This window comes from Diplotaxodon limnothrissa, linkage group LG4 (assembly GCF_057381915.1).
Source record: "Diplotaxodon limnothrissa isolate DT_005_m linkage group LG4, D_limnothrissa_male_GT1.1, whole genome shotgun sequence".
In the NCBI taxonomy this organism is placed as follows: Eukaryota; Metazoa; Chordata; class Actinopteri; order Cichliformes; family Cichlidae; genus Diplotaxodon; species Diplotaxodon limnothrissa.
Genome location: NC_140599.1, coordinates 20,584,023 through 20,607,218, shown reverse-complemented (window position 1 = coordinate 20,607,218; position 23,196 = coordinate 20,584,023). Strand labels below are relative to the sequence as shown.

The 23,196-nt window shown below is 40.7% G+C and overlaps 1 protein-coding gene across 1 annotated transcript in view; it reads left to right on the top strand.

Moving 5' to 3' along the window:
- Positions 1-15,240, top strand: part of prkar1b (protein kinase, cAMP-dependent, regulatory, type I, beta) — a 66,359-nt gene extending 51,119 nt beyond the window's left edge. Inside the window, exons 8-11 of the mRNA XM_085352436.1 lie at positions 2,901-2,961; positions 5,149-5,270; positions 13,629-13,710; positions 15,068-15,240. Of these exons, the coding sequence (XP_085208562.1) occupies positions 2,901-2,961; positions 5,149-5,270; positions 13,629-13,710; positions 15,068-15,240 (438 nt within the window). The remainder of the gene's footprint in view (positions 1-2,900; positions 2,962-5,148; positions 5,271-13,628; positions 13,711-15,067) is intronic.
- Positions 15,241-23,196: the final 7,956 nt, after the last annotated feature.

The window sequence follows — 23,196 nt, the reverse complement described above, 5'->3', positions numbered from 1 at the left end:
TCATAAGGTGCATTGCCACTGCCATCAGGTTCATTGTTCTCACATCTGCTTTCCTGTCCCGAGTCTGCTGTGTCTCCAAATCTTAAAAATGATTATGTGTAATTTAAATTACACATAATTTACATTTACAGTCACTAGTTCATTCCATTTCAAGACACATTATTTTGAACAATTATAGCAACAGTTGCATGTTGCATTCAGTTGCATGTTGCAGGCCATGGAATACCAGATAATCTCAGTGCCAGCCCACTCAGCTGATACCCATCTATGCTTTCAGTTAGGCAGATCTCATGTTTAGCTTCTTCATCCTGCACACAGCATGCTAAAAGTTACTGAACACTGCAAATCACTTTGCAACCCACCTAAATCTCAGCTCCTGCTTTTTATGCCATTTCTGACTTTTTTGCACTTAAGTGGCTCTAACTGCATTAGGTTTTTGAATAACCGTCTATATTTGATCCTTAAACTGAATATTAATTTCAACGGATCAAAGTGAAATTCAAAACCAATCAAGCCACATTTATGTGATTTTTAAACTGCATCGTGCGCAGTCTCCTCCCCAGTTAGTGATCCACCAGAAATGTAAATTTTGTAACCAGTTGATCATCCAAGTCACTTAGACCTTTAAAATGGTAAATGGAAAATGGATCAATCAGGAATAAATTTAATATTTTTGAAGAACTATTTGGTTAAAAAAAAGATACTTTAAATCTCAGAACTTTTATAATTTACTATTTTAGTTCTCTAAAAAGTGCTTCTTCTTACTTCTTATATACTTCATATATTTCATATAAAACCTTTAAGATGAGCAGAAATTATTTATAGGTGCCTTTGATGAATTTACTTGTAGATATTTCTCCTTACACCATGCCCAGTGGAAAATAATGACACGCGCACAAGTCATTATATCACAGTTTGTTTATAGTACGGCCATGATTTTATCATGTAGAGCCAAAGAGCCTCTCACTACACCACCCACCCTACCAGCTTCCTTATCAGGGTGTACATTGAGTAAACAGTGTAATGCCATTCCCTGTGATAACCACACTGTTTCTATTGTGTTACTGCCATTTATACAATACCTTCCTTGTTGTGTCATCTTGGTATTTAAACACACATAGCTACAGACAAAGCCGTTAACAAACCGACAGACAACTGTCAACAAACAGAACATGAGACGAAAGGAAACAAGGAGAAATTATACAGAGAAATGAGAGGGGATGTGTGCATGGCGGGTTGGTGGTGTATGTTTTTCCACATTGGACAGAGATGAAGGTGATGGAGATGGGGTGTAAGGTACAGTTGGTTTAGTCTGGCTTCACGCCACACCTCAAGTCTTTGATGACTCTCCCTCAAAGACTGAACAGACACAGAGGCTGGTTCATCTTTTAGCCACAGGAGGAGTGAACACTGGGGCCAACAGGAGCAGAAGAGTTTTATACATGAAACATGTGCTCAGGCCCTCCCAAGTAGACAAGATAAAACAGAAGACAAAGAGAAAAAAGATGTTCACCAACAAAATAAATGACAACTTGAAATTTTAGAAATAGAAATTTGGAAACGCATCATTTTCATTCCTTCCACCGCAGCGAGCCTCTTTGAAACCCTGCGATGTTACTCCGGCCCACCCATAGGTTCCTACTGCACTCGTATAAATCACATCTACTGTATTGTAATGTAATTTCATGTACACATGTTAAGCCTTTAAGCCTTGCAAGGCTGTCTGGTTAGCTCTATGGGGAGACTTTCAAATCTGAAGACCAACTTAACATCTCTGTGTAAGCTGGAGTGTGCGTGTGTGCGGTGTGTGTTAGAGGTAGAGCGTACATGCGTTACTGTTTGTATTTGCTTGCTTAACGAGCAAGTTTCATCTCTGCGGAGACGGCAGCAAAACATAAGTGGCAGAACTAAAAACAGACTGCACGCTCTGCCTGCACACACTGACGACACACATGCACACAGACACACAACTCAAATCATTTATCCAGGAGGGAGGCAGCGGAGGCTAGAATTCCTTTAATCAAGTTGTTTACGATTCTGACTTTGACATTGGCTCACTTGGGAACATTTTCTCCCCTTTTAAGACAAAATGTGAAATTATATGAAATTAGAGGCAGCAGCGGGTCTCAGGCACTTATGCACTAAAGACACCCCAAGCCTCAATATATCATTTCCATATGCAAAGGCAGGGCGGACAAGATCGTCTCTCCTCACTTGCTTTTACTCTCTTCATGCTCCCACTCCCTCTGAGTGGTTCTGTGCAGTGAAGGAGAAATGCAGCGAGGGAAGGGGTCCTCTGGGTCTAGACTTGTCAGGAAGCACCTGATTTTCATGGCAGAGGCAGAATGGGGGAAAGTCCCCTGCCTGGTGGGTGGGGTGGGCCACACACACACACACACACACAGACATACACGTATCAGAAACACATTACATACACCTGCATAACCATGACTCCATGAACTGTCATCTATTCATCACAGATAAAAAAAAAAAAAAAAGTGTATTCATGTTTTAATATTTTGGCAGTATTAATATGTAATATTTGGAGTTTTTTTTTAAAGGTTGGCTGTGGAATGAGAAACATGCAACCCTTTGGATGCTCTATGTTAAAAGGTGCAGATTTTCAGGCTCTTTCCGATATTTGCACCCCAAAGAAATACATTTTTCACAGTTGAAAAACTTTGTCGAAGCAAAGTTGCTGTGCTTTTAACTTTGGTTATTAATAAAGGAGTGAAAAAAATTAAACAAATTAAAAGTTTTAAAGAGTTTCTGATTAATGAGAGTGATCTCTTGGTTTTGGGATAAAAATCAAACTTATGACCAATTGGTGTGCATTAATACCATAGTATTACAACAACTTCCTTAAATGGTAAATGTGTTTGCTTTTGTGTGTGTTACAGGGCAGCACACTGAGAAAGAGAAAGATGTATGAAGAGTTCCTGAGCAAAGTCTCCATTCTTGGTAAGTCTGTGTTAAATATAATATAGACAAGACGTGCAGCATGTTGTTACTGGTGACTATAATGAATTCTTTTACACTTTGTTAATCAATTTGTGACTATGCCGAAGGATATGAGTGTGTTTATACATATTTATGCATTCATTTTACACAGGTCAAAGAGTTGAGAGTGCAGAAAGTTACTTATATACTGTAGATTAATCCACATCAACACAGGCGCACGCTGTCACACCACAAGGCCCATAGCTGAGTGAGGTCTGTGTGTACAGTCCTAATCTTCTCACACTGTTCATGCTAAAGCCAGTCACACTATGCAATGTGTGCAATGTCTCCATGTGGACAATTAAGGAATAGTGAGTTGAGATAAGCCTCTCTTTGCGGCTGGAATTTGGATAACCAGCCTGCACAGGCAATTTGGTTTTCAGGGATGGTGAATGAGATTCATTCAGATTTTGAAAACGAGTTGCAATTGGAGCTGACATCTCATCCCTTTCCACTTGATTGTGTATGTGGTGTATAAAGCAAGGCCATGCCCTCTGTACAGAGTTATTAGCTGGCTGAGTAAACACATACACTCAATCCTGGTCTTAGGAGGATGTCTTTGCGAGGTCCGCTCTCTTTTCATTCAGCTCTTTTCTTTCACAGCTCTCTTTTTGACAGCCTTGTCGAGGCCTGTATTCAGACAGCACCCTCCTGCTTTTCCTCTCCTCATTCGCTTTGCTCGGCCCCTTTGAATTGGAGGAGGAGTAGGAGGCGGGGGTGTTTTTGTTTGTCTTTGATTTTTGAGATAGCCACGAAATTGGGTACAAGCCCTTGATGTCATGGAGTGAAGGGAGTAAAAAAACACAACCTGTTGTTTGTCGTACACACACACACACACACAGGCCCTAGCATATCCACGGGCAATTCCCTGCGCGTCTACCATGTATGTGTGTAGCATGGTGCTCCAAGTGGTTGCAAGTTCTGTGAAGCATGAAATGTAGGTTCTTTAGTCGGCACATTTGTGTATCATGTTACTGCGCTAGTTGTTAGGGTTCACCTCTATAGGACCTGCTGCCTTTAACTGACAGCCAGAAAGAAGACATCCATCTGGGTCCAGCAGACACCTCGGCCCCACTGGCGGGGGACACTGGACACCTCCAAACCGGCAGGCTTACCTTAACTAATCCTAAGTGCACACACACAAATAGACACACTGGGATCAGTTACTGAGCACATCAGGGACAAAGAGAGTGCTGTAGTTTTACACCTCTAACTCATGTCTGAGTCAAATCAAAACATTGAATCTTTTAGACAAAGCTAAGGATGAGCAGTGCTTTCACTGCAGCAAAGTCACATTCCACGTGTTGGTGTAGCTGCTTTTAAGGCAACAATAATCTGCTCCATTTTTAAAGGATTAGCCGATTCGGTAACCAATGTCTGAATGGAGATGTTTACTTAGTAGCGGGTCCTGTTTCTTTAAGTATCATTTCATCTGAATTGCCTAAAAATCCTTTGGTTTAAGCATTTTTCCCAGTGAGATGTATGACTGTGTTTTTGGTTTCTAGAAATATCTCAGGCTAACCACGTCACTGTTGCTGTGGTTGGATAATCCTAAAGACTATCTGACTCACTCAGAACAAACCTAGAAAGATGCTGTAAAATGTTTTTAGCAGAACTCCTTCACATATCTTGACCTTTACTTCTGTCTGATCTTTAAAATGATATAAAAGTGAAAAAAATATTTTAAATATATCATTTTAATAGTTATTAAAGCATTGCTGCTTAAATCGAAATCATATTTATTAGTATATTTGGTTATATTTCAGATAATTTCACTGATGAAGTTAGACTGTAGCTATGAGATCATATTTTGCAACCATAGAACGGAAGTGATGGAAAGGAACTTGATCGCACCACTTGAACTTGATTGGAGTATAATCAACACAATCCAGAGTGAGTACAACAAAGTTTTAGGAGTCAGTTTTAAGGTGTTTGAGGTCCATGAAATTAGGGAGGAGACAGAGGGGCTGATACAACGGTTCCTCTTAAATTACTGGATTGTAATTAGTGTTCCTACCAGCTTACTGAACAAGGGAAGCCTCTATCTACAGGCCATGAAACAGTAATCCACATTGTATGTGCATCTACTACTGATCAATGTAAATAAGACTGTCTTTTCAGTAATCTGTATTTGCTGTCCTTTCACAGAATCTTTGGATAAATGGGAGCGCCTGACTGTGGCCGATGCCCTGGAGCCTGTTCAGTTTGAGGATGGAGAGAAGATAGTGGTGCAGGGAGAACCTGGTGATGACTTCTTCATCATAACAGAGGTAAAGTCTGTGAAGAATATGATGTTTTACAAAGCACTGGAAGCATGTCTCTGTGTGTGAAAGAGACAAGTTTGATGATGGAGTTTAACCTAGTTCCAACACAGAGCATAAAGCTGATTTTTTTGCACATTGAGTGCTTTAGAAAAAGCATTAAAATCACCAGAATTACAGTGTATGTAGTGGTTTCCTATTACTGTCACATTTCCTGTAAGCTGTAGATGTTGACATACCGGGGCCTAAAATCGTGTGCATGTCATCAGAGTCATCAAGGGGGGCACTAGGGTTGATGTAAATGTCATCATACAGAGACGTTGGTGGGCTGTTTGCTGACATTGCAACTGATCCCAGTTTATTGCCACCAGCAGACAGAGTACCCAGTGCTCCCCTGCCCCAGCCTGCAAACACACAGAACCTGTGCAAAGAATGGCTCCCTCACACTGGAGGCTTTGTGGAACCGAGGCCCCTGGTGTGACTTCATGAAGGGCCCCCTGCCTGTCATCCTAACGCACTTTTTATTAACTCCATACTTATTCGGCTTTCACCAGCATCGAGTCAAAAGGGGCATCTAAAGGGGGTTGGGGCACAATCTGCTGTGGTTGCGTCCTTATTTTCAGACCTGCTCGTGGGTTAGTCAGTCTTCTTCAGAGTGTCATTCTTTCTGTCACTTACTAAGTTTACCTAACTTACTCGTTTCATGTCCATCGATAATAGGAGCAGTACACTGGTTACAGGGGATTGAAATGGCTAAGCTAGAGGTACTTCTTTATCCGGGTTGGTTAATGATGTATCAGCCTTTATCCCTATTTTGGCTCACACAGATTCCCTGCGCCCCTGCAGTACAACACTCTTCTTCATCCTTCTTTTTTATCTGCATTTTTATGCTCCTCACTATGCCCCTCTTAACACATATAATATACATTCATTTTCCAGTTATTTGAAATGTTCTTTTGGCTTTTATCCAGCTCAGTAAATTTGCACGTCAGCCGTTAATGCTCCGAAGGAGATGGGTTAGCAAAATGTAGCACTCATGGTCCCGCTTACATCAGTCTCACTTGCTGAATTTCAAACTTTAGTATATACAAAGAAAGCCTGAAGACAGCCGAACTACAGCTCTAGCAGAGCTTAACCAGGGAGGATATGCTGTCAAAAATGTGCATAAAATTAATATACTAGTTATATTAGAGCTGTTTAGATTTCCTCCAAGTATAGCAACAACATGTAACTTTTGTAACAAGCGATGTTTACAGGACATTGTTCAAAATCCTAAAACTACTTGAACTACTTGTCATATCAGACCAAATAAGGTTGTAGCATCACTAAAGGCTTTTTATATTTCCTATGAACTTTCCTCACAGATGCTCATACTTTTCACTTGTAGGAAAAACACTGTTTTATGTCTTGTTTAAAGAAATGGCAGCCCCCGGGTACTGATATAGTTCATGAAGTGGTGCAGGTGACCCATACGCTGTGAGGCTGTTACACGTTCAAATCTACTGCTCTCTCTCTTGCCTTTTCAGTCTTTGCTCCACTGTCCTATTTCAATAAATGCTAAAAAGCTGCTCCACATTAAAGCTGAAGATCTTTGACGTTGTAAATGACCTCTGGAACTCCAGGAATTTGTAATAACCGACAGCGAATGTCAGTGGTCTCAGTCCTGTACGACAATGCCAGGATTATCGATAATTTGTAATGCAAAAATTACCCGCACAAATTCCGTATTGCTACTGTTAACCTGTATTTTATCAAATAAAGAGGTCATACTATTAGGTCTTTGAAAATTGGCATCTTGGTGATTTTTATAGAGGGTTTCAACAGACTCAACCACTTTTATGTTGCATCCTGTGAATCTAGTTTGGTGTGAGGCTCCTGATGTCAATCAGTTTGAGCTCATCACATCCAATGCATATATGCTGCACAAAACACAGAAATTAAACTGGAATTTTTTAAATTGCACATGGAATTTATTGGTAATACTTTGAAAATATAGACCTGTACATATAGACTGCACTGTATATATTTGACATACACCTCACATTATCTTGTTGTCTATTATCGCAGTGCTGCTCTAAGTCTTTCAGAAGCCAATTTGCGCAGGAAATGCAAAAGACACAACTATGTATGTGTGACTCATCAATCTGAGACTTTGTACATCCCAAAGAGGAAAAACAAAATAGCAAAATATGTAGAGGAATGTGGGGGGGGATAGCAGGATGGAGAGATGGAGGAGGAAGAGGAAAAGGAAGAGAGATACAGGAATCCACTTTTACAGGCAAGCAGCCCATTGGAGGCAGCTCTCTAGGTCTATGTGAATGTGTCACAATGTGAGACTCATCATTTTACATGCAGGCAGCCACACGTAGCACTGAGGAAGGGGGACCAACACTTTCTAGAATGTGTATATATTTTGAACCTAAATACTGCTTTCTCTTTAATCCCATCACCCCAGCAGCAGCTTGTCTCTTTCTTTAACCCCGTTTCCCTTTCTTCTGTCTATTTTCCCCTTTGTGTCTAAGCTCTCACCCCCTCTTTTCCTCCCTCCCTCCCGCTTGCTCCCCATCTCTCGTGCTGCAGAGCCTGACTTTCCCAGAGCAGGGCGGACTGTGGTGGAATGTGTGTTGCTAACTTTCACACAGGGTCAGGAGCCCTCCTGGGAGGGAGACGAGAGAGACAGACAGAGGGATGAGTCAAAGAGGGCAGGGACATATGGGTTGTGAGGAGGTTGATTCAAAAAGGACCACATGTAAAGAGTTAGAGGACTTTGCGAGTGCGTGTTACAGTAAGATTAGCCTCTCGCTGTGCACTTCTTGTGATTCTTTTTATTTCTTTGCTCTGTGCTTTGCTTAGTTAGTTACTCTTTTTTCTTTTTTTTCTTAGTTGCCCACCGTGCCTCTTTTTTCTGTCTCCTTTCACTGTCTTTTGTTGTTTTGTGTGGTTTTGGTAGATGAAGCCAAAGACAAACCCCACAATCACAAATTACATGCTCCTGATGGGGAAGATTAACTAAAAGGAGGTATGGAGACATCACTTTCTCTTCCTTCTGGGTGAAATGGGGCCCTAATGAAAAGTGACATGTTTACATTTTTTTTTCTCACACTGTACAAACAAGCCTTTACAAGCTCCGGGGGCCACAGAGACTCAGCCTCACCTTCCCTTACGTCAACCCTCTCTGCCTTTTCCACCGTTTGCTCTCTTCTTAAGGGCTCTACTCACCTAATGTGCAGACTCTTATTTTCTCCATGCCATTCAGTCAAGCCTTTGAGAAAAAGGGCCAGTTAAAGATTAAGATGCATTATGTGTTGCCACTTAACTATAAACAGATGTGGGAAAAGTTACAGTTTGTCAAGTCAAAATCAGTGTTTTCAGTCTTTAACAAGTCGTTTGCACCTTTTACACTGTGATATTTCAAGATTTCACAGTATGCTACTGCTAAGTATTAACTAGAAATAACATGTGTGTGTGTTTTTTTTTTTTTTTTTTTTTTAATGCCAAATAATTAGTAGCATAACTTGCGCTTTCCCAGGCAGTAATGCAAAACTGTAACAGCAAACAAGGCTATCCGAAAAGCTATTCAGTGCACTCCTGAATCAATGCAATCTAATCAATTCATAAGATTTATCTTTACATGAGATAACTGGAATTGTAAGGTTGACATGTTGAATAATATCATTTTTATTATTGGTGTTTAATTTTTATCTAGAAGGTCACTCAGAGTACATCCTCTGGAAAAGCCAGTGTCCATCTTTTAAATTCTTAATGAAAGCGATGCAGATGTTCACCCAAGCACCACTCCACCACCTTTCATGAAATTAGTTTTTGAATAACAAACAGATGAACAGCTCTGATCATATACCAATCACATACCTTTGTAAAAGGAATTATTATGTCACTTTATGCCAAAAAGATGACGTCCAGCTGAGGTTACGAATGTCAGAAGTCTAGCTGAAGTCTTCCACAGCCTACTGAAGTCAGATGTCTCTGCTGCTTCCCACCTTTTTAAAACTGGGTGATGACTCTTGAAGAACGTATCATCCTCTCCGCTGATGTGTTCTTCCAGTCATCTTCCAGTCATCAGTGTAAATGGACGTCTCCCATTTGTTCTTTGACCACACACAGAACGAATCATTTCTCAGGAGATTAATATTGCTTTTATAGAATGAAGATCAGTGCGGTTGATCTGAGTGAAAACAAACAGGTAAAGATTAACGGGCCTCATTAGATTTGAACCATTTTGAGTCATTTTATGTTCAAATAAGAGCCCCTCAGGCTGTTAGATGCAAATCTTGTGAGAAACACTGTTGTCCTACCGTATGTTGAGCAAGTGATCTATGCGTGTGTGCTGGCGTTTGAATGAGAAGGTGCAGACTCTGCTGATGCTGGGTGGTCTCGTGAACAGACAGACTCGGGATATCACCTTTCTCCATTTCTGGCTGCGCCTCTCTTTCTGCGAGCATGTTCAAATTGTTGTCATTTCTTTCATGCAAGATGCTACATTTTAACTTGTCACTACAAGCTGGTGCACTTTCTATGTGGCATGTTTGTTTAAAGTGTGTATACACAGAAATGGATGCAACTGTGACCGGTCCTTAAAATACGTCCAAAAATCATCTGCTACTTCTTATTTAAGTTGAGGGCTGAAAGTGGCTCACACGAATCCTTTCTTTGTCTCTCTACTACTTGTTTGTATTCATGTTCATTCATTCATATTCTCTGTTAGTGTTTCTCGCTCTGGCTGACCTCGTCTGCTGTCTTTTGTTGTTACCGGTCTCAGTCTCCCTGAGGCGGGGAGGGGAGGCTCTCTGATGTTTATAAAACAAAATATCTGTGGAGCAGAGCGCTACCCTTGGGGTGGTACAGTGTGAGATGGTTATCGGGACCACACTGGATGAGGCCTGTTCACCAGTGAACTACTGTACTGGCAGCGCTGCACTGTCTCACACACTTTGTTTGGACATGAATAGAAAGAAGAGGTTGTAAACACTCGCGTCTGTGCCTCGTCCACCTCATTCTCTCTCCATTCACATCTTACGGTTTTGGGCTCTCAAACCACAACACTCGAAATTTGCGAGCGAATTTGCAGAGACGGAAGTTTCAACAAAACGTGACAAAAAGTGCAGTGGAAACAAGACTAACAATGGAGATACAAGCGACCTATTAGTCACTCACGCTCCATTGGAGAGAAGAAAAATATCAAAAAGATGAAAACATCAGATATCTGTGGGCTGAAACACTAGCAGTTTATCTTAATACTCTTATCTCTGTAATGGCAGTAGTGGTCGCTGTTTTTTGTAAAATGGTTAATGGTTAGATGAAAACCGATGGGGGGTTAAGACGGGAAAAGTGTTCATTATATTTTTGGAAACATTTTTATACCTTGCATGAAATTAGGCAGAGTATAACAACAGACATAAAAGAAATGTGATTATTTATGTAGCGCTTTTCTTGCAGTGTTACAAAGAGTTTAACAACTGAAAAGTTTTTTTTTACAATATAAAAAGAACTGTGATCAGCATAAATGCAAATATGCAAAAATACATTTGCTAAAAGAGCCTTTTAAGATGTAAAAAGCCTGATAGAGCTAATTCTGCTAATGCAATTCTTTGTGTAGATGGTGTGGCTGTATACGCTGCAGTCTACAAACCCTCGTCATCTTTATACATGTGCACAATGTGGCTTAAATGTCACAGAGGTTAATGTGCCATGAAAGCCAGCTTGGTCACATAGCAGCATTTTAGTCAACCACAAAGGCAAACTGTGAAGTACCAGCTTTTCCTATGCTGCATGCCCATGAGGAGATGAGCCGCAGCCTGCCACAGCATTAGGATTCAGAGCGGCAGACAGAAATACTTACCTCCACGCAGTGGCTACTCTTTTATTTATCAATATGTCTAATCAGATAAATTTGATTTAGCAGTCAAGCGATTATAATTAAGTACGTAAGCATAAGCACTTTCCAGTAGCTTACCATTTGAACTTGATCGAATCAAATTCTTTACTTCAAAGTTCAGTTAAAGTGCACGACTACAACAGGAAAGAAAATATATCATTAAGAGCTTTAACTGTTAAGACATTTGCCCATAGCGACGTACAAGTTCAGACCAGGATCTGCTTTTGCTGTTTATTTTGGACGGGACTTCCACAGTAAGCAGTAAATAACTTTGCACAGTAAGGAGTAAGGCCAAGTTTGATAGGGTCATCATCAAAGGCTGCTCCTATAATACTTCTCATTTTTTTGAAGCAAGCCTGACGGAAAACAAATATCTTTTAATTTTGGCAGAAATAAGCTTGTTTCCAAAAAACTGAGTGCACTAAAAGCAAAAATGTTATAAAACCTCAGTGTTTGAATGAAAAAAACAAGGGTCTCAGATCAGTTGTAGGTTTTCTTTTTGAGAATATCTGACACCCAAAATGTATTTTTTTTTAGTTTAGCAGCCAGCGATATAAAGTAGGCAGCACATGTCAAATAATTAATAATTTTAGTAGAGGAGCGTAAAGTACCACCAGTCTTGCTTTTGATCCAACAAGTTCTCATCCTACACTGTTGTTAATCAGATGTGGGTGTCTCATAGACAAAGCGGCTTTGACACAACTACACTTTCTTAATCCCTGGAAATGAGAATGGACCGCTATACCACGTGGATCATAATCCTAATTTTTGGTGGCTACACAACTACTTAAAACATCACCTTCAGCCTCCGTGACCTACAATATCCCCGCTTTATTTTAATATGGTTAGAAGACCTGTCTCCAGAGATAAAACGACATCACGCCACGGTTTGGCCAGGTATTACTTGGAAGTGGCGCTCTCACGGTGTTCTCCACTTACTTGGACAGTACCCCTCCACTCCTCCACAGCTCATTTCTAGCACAAACCCACTAAATCGACACACACATCCCTTTCTCTGAAATACAGTATTACCTTTGTGTGGCCGCAATGAGTAGCTGGCAGTTTTGAGGTTCTCATTAAGGCTCATTATATTCATATTTAGCATTATTAGCCTAGTCGGCACAAGGAGGAGAGAGCAGAGAAGGATTAGAAACGGAGAGGGAGAGCGTTGGAACCGTCAGGTCTGTTATATGAAGCGATCCAAGACAAGCTGGGAAGTTTCTCTACTGATTTTCTTTTACCTACTACCAATTACAGCAGCTTGTGAGAGTACATGTGAAGGTCCAGAAAATAAATATCTCCCAATACATCTGCATGGCAAAAGGTGGCAGCTGCACTTTAATGTGAATATACGTCATCAGGCGCAGCTTTGAACACGCGTGTTCTGGTTTATGCGTTAAGATAAATATTCAAACATATGCTCACTCACACACACAATTTTGTCAACAGCTGCAAGATGTGACAGCATAAACTGTTATCATCTGTTGGGCAAAGTGAATGGAAATCAAATTTCCTCCCTTATACTTTTTAGATGACTCACAAACACTCAGCCAGCCGTTGGTGGTCAGTCTCTCCAGCAGCTATCAGCTGTATATATGAAAATTGACATTTTCCGAATGTGAGAGTGAGCATTTGAGTCTTCTTCTATCTTCTTATTTAACATTGCGTGGTTGTGTGCACTTGCAGATCTAAAGCAGACCATTAGCAACATGCTATTTGAGCTTTTTTGTGTGTGTACACAAAAGCGCTTCGGTTTTCCGAGGTCATTTAAGGACTGTGTTTTGGAGAACTCTCACTCTTGGACAACGCAGTTGTTTCCATTTAATAGCTGAATGCTGATAAAGGGGATTATGTGATGGAGGAGGAATCAGTTCAGCCTCTAAAAGGCTTAGATGTTTGTATTTATTACACTCTGGTTCTGCATTATTTCCTCCAATCAGTTTTTGTATCGCATGCAATTTTGGGATACATGAGAGTGTGTTTCTTCTTCTTCTTCTTCTTTTTTTTTGTTTTGTTTTGTTTCTGCTGTCCAACACAACAGATGTCCATCCCACAGCAAAGTGGACTAAATCCTGTGCACCTGTGTTCTTTTTTCTTTTTTTTTTTTTTTTTTTTTTTTGGCCTGTCCCGTTTGGCTCTTTTGCCATCAGAATTGTTGTCTAAAGGCAAAGAAAGATGCCCAACGGATTTACTTTACCAAACTGACCATCCCAGCCTTGCCGTAATGGTCCATTTGATTCACCTTTTATTGTTTATTTTATTTTCACCTGTGTTCTTATGAAGCAAAGGAATTTCTCTTCGGCTTAATCCTCCTGATGATTTTCAGTTCCTCATTAAATAGCCCCCTCCAGACCCCTCCTCCTCCTCCTCCCCTTCTTCCATCATCTTTCCCTTCTTCACACACTATCCTTCCTCTCCCTCTCTACCTTTTTTCCTACAGCTTTAAACTTTTTTCCTTTTCTTTTCTGTGTTAGGGAATCGCCTCTGTTCTCCAGCGCAGGTCTGACATTGAGGAGTACGTGGAGGTGGGACGCCTTGGACCTTCTGATTATTTTGGTAAGTGTGTCCCTGCTGCTTCTCTGCACCACATAAGTTTGTGAGACTAAACTTGGTTTATTTTACACCTTTTAATAAATATCTTAAATACAAATTTTGCTAGTAGAAGTCAATAAAGATCAATGAAGACAGTACACAGTGATCTAGAAGATCAAACACAAGTCACATTGCTTACTGCTTTTTTTATAGTGTTCCAATTAATTTTAAGCAGTTATGTCACAAACTGGTTTTTAAAGATATGGTAAATAAACACGTTATGAGAAGATGAATCATTCTGAACCAGACTTATTATAGTTTTAATTAGTCTTTATTTTTTTGCTTTTAATTCAGTTTCAGTTAGTTTCCAGAGTGAAAATCCTCGTGTCGGTTTCGTTTTTACCCCTCAGCTGTAAAAGGCTGATGGGCTGTTGTCGTCACCCTGCATGGCATGCAGCGTGGAAACCCACGTTTCTGAATGCGATAACTCGAGAACGAGGCAACATAGGAGCTTCAAATTGATACTGAGTGACCTAAAGGTCAGAAGTCAAGGTCACTGAAAATCTTGTGGATAAGATAAGGAAGTTGTCTAGGATTATTAAATTAATACCATAGGTGTGTCTACTAGAAAGCTGAGGGGTAGGTATTTTTATCGTTTTAAAATATTTAATTTTAGTTTAGTTTTTATTAGTTCAGTCTTAGTTTTAGTCTCTATTAATTATTATTGAATTGAGGGCATATGTCAGAGGCAAAATTTAGGAAAACTACAGTACAGTTATTACATTAAAAACAGAACCTTTGAAAGCAGTTGACTCACAGTCTTGTAGTCAAGTTTTGATCAGATTTTACTAAACTAACAAACAGGATCTTTCCTCTATATTTCTGTTTTGTTTTAGTTTGTTTTCCAAGTTTATAAATTCATTTCAGTTTTTTTTTTAGTTTAGTTAACTTTAATAATCTTGTTCTGAAATATAAATTGTAAAAAGTCTTATTAGCAGTTGCTTTTTACTAAAACACAATACTCGCAAAAATGGCAAATATAAGTATTTTAAAGGGTCAGCTTGACTAAACAGGGTAAAATAGTGTACGAGCACAATCCCCAAATAGTGCTGTTAGGTGTGGTTTGTTTTACTGGTGATTTACAAAATATGCTGGTTTTTAAAATCATGTTTCAATATCAGGTGCAAAAATTAAGACATGCCTTTTTTGGGTTTAAAGATCATCGCAGTTAGTTGTAAATCTCTATGTTTAACTAACTTTCTTTTAATTTGTCACTTAACTGCACTGATTTAGGGCCTTTTGCCCCATTTCTCATACTGTTTGTATTTAATGTTTGAGGTCAAAATTTGGGGCGACGTGCTGATTATTCTCTCTCATCCAGGTGAAATTGCCCTGCTGCTGAACCGTCCCAGGGCCGCCACCGTAGTCGCCCGGGGTCCCCTCAAGTGTGTGAAGCTGGATCGGCCACGCTTTGAGCGCGTGCTGGGTCCTTGCTCCGAAATCCTCAAGAGGAACATCCAGAGATACAACAGCTTTATCTCTCTCACTGTGTGACATGTGCCCCCTCCACCATCTGGGCCCCACCAGCAGGGGTGTGCAACATCAGCATCAGAGTTTTGGTCAGTGGGTGGGAAAGGGGTGAGGATGCAGGGTGAAGGATATGGGTTTTACATGCCCAGATTTGGGGCGCTCATTTCCTGCCTTTTTCCATTTTGCGCGTTTCTCTCTTTTGACCTTGTGCACTTTGACTTGATTCTGTGCTGTCACGTAGCTTTATGTCAAAAACAACATGCAGGGGTGTTTTAAAAAAAGAAAAACAGAGGGCAGAGATTATTTATCTTGTTTCATATTGTAAATGAATCATGCATACAGTGTGTCGGCTGTATACGATGCATGCTTCAAGACTGACAGAGAATGGCGTTTGCACTTTCATTCGTTAACAGGAGGGTACGGATAATTTCAGGAAATAAGAAGGAAGTAAAGTCATGTTTACGTACGGCGGGGGAGGAAGACGGACCAGATTTGGTTGCACGCTGGCTGAGGTTTGCCTTTTTTATTTCTGGAGGTCGTGTTTCCATTTCTACACTGAATCAGAAATGCACTGCACAGATCTCTGTTCCCTAAAATGTAGCTGTTAAAGGTATGAAGAAGATTAAATTACTTGCTGTTGTATTCATTTTCAACGCTTCTTGAGCTTTTACCTTTTATTGAGTTTGGAGGCTGTTCGAGGCCTAATTGAGTTAAATTCTAACTTTGTTGGTATTCTGTATATTTCTTTTATCGAAACACCAAAACAAACACTTACTTTATTGTGCTGAAAGTATTGTGTGTGTATCAAACGCATGTAAAGCCTTAGTCATCCAAAGCACACAAAACACAGGAAAATAACATTTCAAGGCACACCTGTATTCATATCTGTGCAAAACTGCCTCTGTGTCACCTGATGAGTTGTCGGATCTTTTGATTATTGGCGGTTGAAGGAACTTTTGGAAGCACATTTGCTCTGGAGCTCTCATTCTGCATAAGAGTAATAAGAGACCAGTCCACTAGCTTATCACTGTCCTCCACTGGTTTATTCGACGTCTCTACGCAGTCCAAACGGTCTTCCTGCATCTGGAAAACTCAACATCTGAAAAAGTACATGAACAAAATGGGAAAATGAGTGCTTACAAAGTTCATTTAACAATTCATTCAAACAAGGTATGATTGTCACAAAATCACAAAGCACACCCAGACTTACCTCATGGCACAGCATCCATGGATGAGTGAACAAATATATTTAGACCATAGTTTGTTTAGGAACAGCTCCGTGCACTATTGATGGCACTTACTTTCACTGTGTTTCTGGAAAAATTTGCTCACAACATTTTTTCACTTAGCCTTTTCATCATATCGAAATTTTGCGTTATTAAATGTTGGTTTTAGAAGTTGCATTTCCAGTGCCAGCGTGGTTCCTGGGAACAGATGATTTATTGCTTTATCCCTTCAAATCCTCGTTTTCCTTAGTTTGTTCATCTTGCTCAAAGGCTGAAGTGTCTTATTATCCACGTGTCGTCATGTCATTACTTTGTCACATACAAGCATCAAACCTACTACAGTGGTTTTTATGAGGAAAGTTTCGTCAGTTCAGCAGTGCAGCTCAGTGATGTCCTTTAGTTTTTCAGTGATAATGGAGCTCGGTGGCACAGAGGAATTAACCGAAGCTTTTGATACACAAACAATACTTGTTAGTGAATCAATTGTCGCCAATAAAATAAGAAAAATGTAGGAAATCACCAAAGTTTATCCCCTAAGATTTTACAATGTATGTTGTGTCAAAATAACTGACAAGTTGCTTTTTCCCCACCTTGATATTCTCAAAGCAGACAAACACAGTTATAAACACACTAACATGGAACACACACCCACACTGTATATACGTGCACTGTCTCAGGACTAAATACATTTTCGACACACACACACGTTTTACCTGATGCTTTTTTTTTAAGCTGATTTTGTTCGTTGTTTGCTAGATGAAAACTTTTGCACCACTTTTAGAGTTTGTACCATACAGCAGCTTGATTTAGGTGTTTTTAAGACATCAGTTCTGTGTTCTGACTGAAAAAAGTTACAATATATGAATATATACAAACTTGTGTTGCTTTCCTTTGATCTGCTGTAATCTGTCAAAGTTGCACAACTGACCCAACAACTGATGTTGTAAAAAAAACAAAAAACTTTCTGTATTCTCTCTCTCTGTATCTTTTTCTTTGAAACCATCTTGAACAAATAAAGAAAAGCTTCTGAAATCTCTCTGATTTGACTCATTCTTTTCTTCCTTTCTGTTTTTTTCCGCCTCTATATTTTCGTCCTTTTATCCCAGATCTTAGTTCTCTTTCTTTTTATCTATACCTCCTCTAAATGTTCCATCTTTGTTAATCTTCCTTTTTCTTTCCCAAAGCTACTAACTGTCACCCTCAATCACACTTCATATTTATTCCTGCAGGTACCTAATCTCCTTTTTGGCCTCCCTCTGCTCCATCTGGCTCCCTCCGCTTGTCTCTGCTCTCCATCCTTCTCACATTAAGCCAAGTGTCAGTCATCCGTCAGGCCGGCCTGTCAAACCTCAGAGCTCCTCCCAGCCAGTTTACATCTTAGTGGACTTAAAGCCTCCGCAGCTTTGACACATTCCTCTTCATCTTAATGCCCACTAAATCAACTAAGGAATGTGCCCCCGACTCACTGACATCGAGTTTAATAGCCGCCCCCTCCCCACTCATATACACACACTGACCCATACACCTTCTTCACTTTGACAATACACAGTAACGCACATGAACTTGAGGGAGGTCGGGGTTTGTACCTCCGCGAAGCACCCCTTTGCCTTCAGTCTTGATTGTAAGTGCAGCTCCTTGCGTGTAGTGCTCGACTTTTCGTTTTCTGACACTCATCCTCAGCGGCAGGTCTTCAGGTTGCTTTTAGACCAAACTCACTGTTGTGCAATTTGGATCCATTATTTTAACACTGCTGACTCTGTTTTTGGATGACAGGTTTAATACAAATGTTGTTTGGGCTTCCTAATAAGGATGGAGTTCAAACTAAACCTGCACTATAGCTCACAGTATAGATCTACAGTATAGATCAGTATAGATGCCTAAATTAAAGTCTATGTGTAATCGTACAGGTTAGACAAAATGTTATTTCCAAAAATTAAAAGCAAAAATTTCTAAACTTCATTTCTTTTAGCCATCATGCACTCTTTCAACTGAAAGCAGTTGGGGGAAAAAACAGGCGCTGAGCCTGCACGTCACCATTCATCTACATGACAAATGAGCAAAAACATGTCAAACGCTTTAAAACTCTAAAATAAGCAAGTGAGTGGACCTTGAACGGGGTTTGTTCAGTCAAACATGCTCCAAGTTCATGTCTACCAAAGAAGCAGCGACATTAAAACTAGTTACACCAAAATGAGCAAAATAAAAGCTGTCAGCGTGGAGTGTGTGTGTGTGTGTGTGTGTGTGTGTGTGTGTGTGTGTGTGGCCAGAGTTTTTGATTAAGCACGGCCATTAGCGGGCATTCTGGGTGGGCCAGTTAAGGGCAGAACTTGGCACCGTCACATGAGCAGCAAGATGAAACTTTGATAACGCTTCGTTCTGCCAGGGGCAAAATAAGAAGGTGCTAACACGTACACACGCTCCTTTACTGACTTTTAATTTAGGTCGCTGTGTTTGGTTTTCCTTTATGCTTTTATTATGTCATAATCTATCATAAAACTCCAACTTTGTAACACTAACGATGACATTTCCACGAGCTAATCTGTTTTCACACTGGATCCGATAAGGGAAAAAACCCCATCTGTCCATTACCAGTCAGTCCACAACCTGCAATTAAAATTTCACTTTTTTTTTCTCTTTTGCACAGCGATCCTACAAAAATAGCTAAACGGTGAATCAGATTCATTCCCAGTATATGTCTGTTAAATCTTTTAATGTTTAAACACAGCAGATCACGTGATTATTTGGTTCAGTGAGTCTTTTGGTAACAGCTACTCTGTTTCCTTCACAGAAAGCTCGTCTCTAGTGATTCTGCTACTGCCAAGTTTTAAACCTGCCTCTCTTTTTCTAAGCACAACAAGAGGGAAATGGTCCATCAGACAAGGAAAGTATGACTGGATACATGACCCCAGTTGCACCATTACTTCTACTGCCTCCATCCATTTTTATCTGCACGGTGTAGCTCCAACTTACTTAAGTGATCTTCTTCTTTCCTATCACCCCAGCAGGTCCCTGAGGTCTTGTGACCAGGGGTTGCTGGTTGTCCCGCATACAAGGTTAAAAACAAAAGGTGACAGAGCGTTTGTATCAGTGGCTCCCAGACTCTGGAACTCACTCCCTTTGAGTTTGAGATCTGTGGACTCAGTCATGTCTTTTAAAAAGCAGTTAAAAACCTGTTTAAACTCGCTTTTGGTTGATTTTGTTTTGTTTTAGATTTTAATGTCTGTTTTCTGCCTCTGTAAAGCACTTTGTGATTTTATCTTGAAAGGTGCTATATAAATAAAATTTTATTTATTTATTTATTATTAATTTGCTACAAGATATAACTAGCTGCTCCTACCGTGCAGGTATGTTTGCAGAATCCTTAGCTGACCAGCAGTTGATGCTTAGTGAGTTGGGGAGGTTGGGTTACAGGAATCAGACAAGATGTGGAGAATAACCGTGGAGGTGGAGCAGATGGTGAACATGCAGGAGGTGGAAGTGGAAAGTAAAGAAATCCTGGGCCAGCTTCACTGACAGTTTGTAACAGGCTTTCTACTCACTCCTGATTAAAGTCCATTGAGATTTACTGACATAAATGTGAAAGAATTTATCCCACCATGGAAACATGCCGTCTCCTCATTACAGGATGACTTCTTAAGTGGATCCCTCCCCCAAATTCCAAGTTTTATTTAATAATTGCCAAAAATTTACAAGATAAGATGGCCTCTAGGCATTTGGTATGTGTGTGTGCATGTTTGGATGTTTATTTGCTGCATCCCATGCTCCCAGGAGAGCATGTTTTATTTGGTGGTGCATATTTAGATCTGGCACAGTGACTCTGGCCCCTGGGTATTTGACCGCAACAGCCCCTCTGCTCACAACGCCTCCCTGATTCTCTCTCTTTTGTTTCCTGGCTTGTTGCGCCGAGTTCCCATAGATGCCATCTCCTCTCCGCTCTATCCCCCTCATTGGGGAGATTCAGGCTAATTAAAATGCCTACCAACCTCCACTGATTTGTCTCTCCTCTACGATCTCCACATCCTGGTGGAAAAAAATAAATCAACCCCCAACCGCTGGCGCTAATGACCAGCGCCCTTTCATACACAGCTGTCTAGAAATATTGGGTGTGGCGACCTGTCTGCTCCGGGGCAGGGTTCAGCCTGGTTGAGCTGAAATTCTCAGTTCAGAGGCATCCCATCTCTGCCTAGTTCCCTCCCTTCTCCACCACTGCTTCTGCTGCTCTAATTCTCAGCGCTAATCATGGCTTTCTTAGGTCAAAGGTCACTGCCCAGGCCTGGTCACAGGTGACTGAGCAATAGTGAAGCTGATGGGATTGAAAGGATGAGGGGGGGGTAGAAGGAGAAAAGAGTTAAAAATTGGGTCAGGAGCTCATCACAAGGTCTGCTTAAGTTAAACAGCAGCAGTTGTTGTACACTGAGTGTGTTACCACAGCAAAACAAAATGTCCCTCAAACAATTTTGGACTCAATCTGTGTCGCATTGTGAGACGCAACAGCTGGGCCTATATTACACACAGTGAAGCTGTACTGATTACTCGTCTTTGTTCCGGTGTCAAAGGGTGGGCAGCTTTAGCTCAGAAGGTAGAGCGGCTACTCTGCCAATCACAAGGCTGGCGCTTCAAACCTTGAAAGGATGTGGTGACCAGGGGGCATATAAAGTAAATGACAAAGCAACTATAGGCAACGTACATGATCAGACCTTTTAGTGCTCCCTCTGCAGCAACAAGACTTTATGCAACTTCTCACAAAGTAATAATACTCCCCTACACCTTTAATCTTCCCATTTCTTAAGCCATACAGCCTCGGTCTCTCCTCAGTTTCCTTGCAACCTGTTCCTCTTCCTCCTTAACCCCTTCCACCTGAGATGAGAGTGGAAAGTGTGGGAGGAATCATGAGGAGTGAAGTGTCTGGGCAACGGCCATATTATTTTGTTACTGGGGTATTTAATGATCCCTGTCAGATAAACACAAAAGGGTTCATACCTACTTGTATGTAAACTAGAGTCTAGTCTAGTTTACTCTAGAAGACTAGAGTCGCGTAATTCCTCCAGGAAACCTCCTCTCTTCTCAAGATACATTTTAGCAACTGAGATATTATTTATCATGGTTCCACATATACTTATTACAGTGGGCCAAATTTCTTCCACAATGATGTAACACACTGATAAAGTCATTCACAAAGCAGTTACTTCAGCTTTTTGCTGCCTAAGGTACTTAAGGAAAGGCCTGAATCTTGGGCTGTACTTAAATTTTCAGAGGACTGCGCACAGTGCTGTGAAAACCTGTCACAGACAGGAAGGCACTGAACAGGTGAAACAACAATTCACAGAAAGAGAGACATAAGAAAAGCCTCCTTTAAAAAAACACACTCATTTTAACACATTTTTATACGTGTGTTAAAATGAGCAAATCAACCATCTCTGCTGTAAAAACTAACAGGTCTGAGTCAGGCATAATTGCCTGGAATTATTTACTTTCGAATTATGTTCGTCTTTTAATTTGACCCTCGGAGGAGACAAAAGAAAAGAAAAGAAGAAAAAGGAGAAAAACAAAATGAAGGAGGTGACGTGATACCATCTGTTTGTTTTTCTGTATTTCTTTCCCAAGCTTGTTATCGTTCCTCATTTCCTGCTGGACGACAAGTAAATAATTCACATGTATACATGTACCAACACTGAGACCAAGCCTCCCCAACTAGCCTCCGTTTTGGCCTCAATTTCAAAGCTATTCCCAGCCTATGAACCCTTCTGTGACTCGCCTCTGAAACGGCGTGGAGAGAAAACAAACAAAAGACTAAAATGTTCTCCCGACATTTTGCAAGGGAAGGACAAAAAAAGTAGGAGTCGGTAGCATTTTTCTGAGTGAGATATTCCCTCTTGCACATGACTCTGCAATCTCCTGCCCACATTGATCCCAACACAGCACAATCCCTCTCTTGACTTCATTGCTCAAGTCATTCCCTGAGGAGGCAGCTAAGCAATTGTCTCAAGTGTTCGCTTTTCTTTTTTTTGTGTGACTCCTACTCTCAGAGCAATCATTAGGGTTTTAAGTGCAGGTCATAAAAGTAGTCAGAGTTGCTTCTAATCACATTAGGAACATAGAGAAATGCATTGAGCAAAAAAAAGTCCCTGTTGAGCTGTTAGGGAAAGTGTATTAAAAGCCCACTCTTGTGTGTGCTACTACTGTAGACCTTTGAGACATTTGGATGATTAATGGTTTGCTCCACACTTAAAAGCATCTTGTAGACATTGGACCGTAGACTGTGTATCTACAATGTCTCAATTAAATGTGACATGCTCCCCATGAACAAACATGTGCCAGGGTTTAGTAAATGGGACTTTGCACAGCAGAAGGTCTTTGCAGGTGCGCAAAATCACAACGAATAGGTTGTCAAATCTCTTGATTGTCAGGCTGCCCTTAAACATCAACACCTCTCCAACTCCTCCTCGGGCGCTCTGTATCCCTTCATTTGTCCCAGCTGAAAAATGCCCCAGGCCCGAGGTAGCGCCTTGAGAGTGGAGGGCGACCCCCTAAAACCCTGCAGGACCCAGCTCAGGGGGTGACCCAGCTCTCTCTAAACCCTCGAGGAATTTGTGGATTTGAAGCTAGAGCTGTAACAAGAGACCACCACTCTCTCCTATCTGTAAGCCCATAATGGAGCCACTTCCTGTTGATAATCAGTTTGTTGTGATCTGACTGCCTCTGGATTTTGACACTTCATCTTGATTCCTGTAGTAAAGGAGGAAGAGGAGAGGCG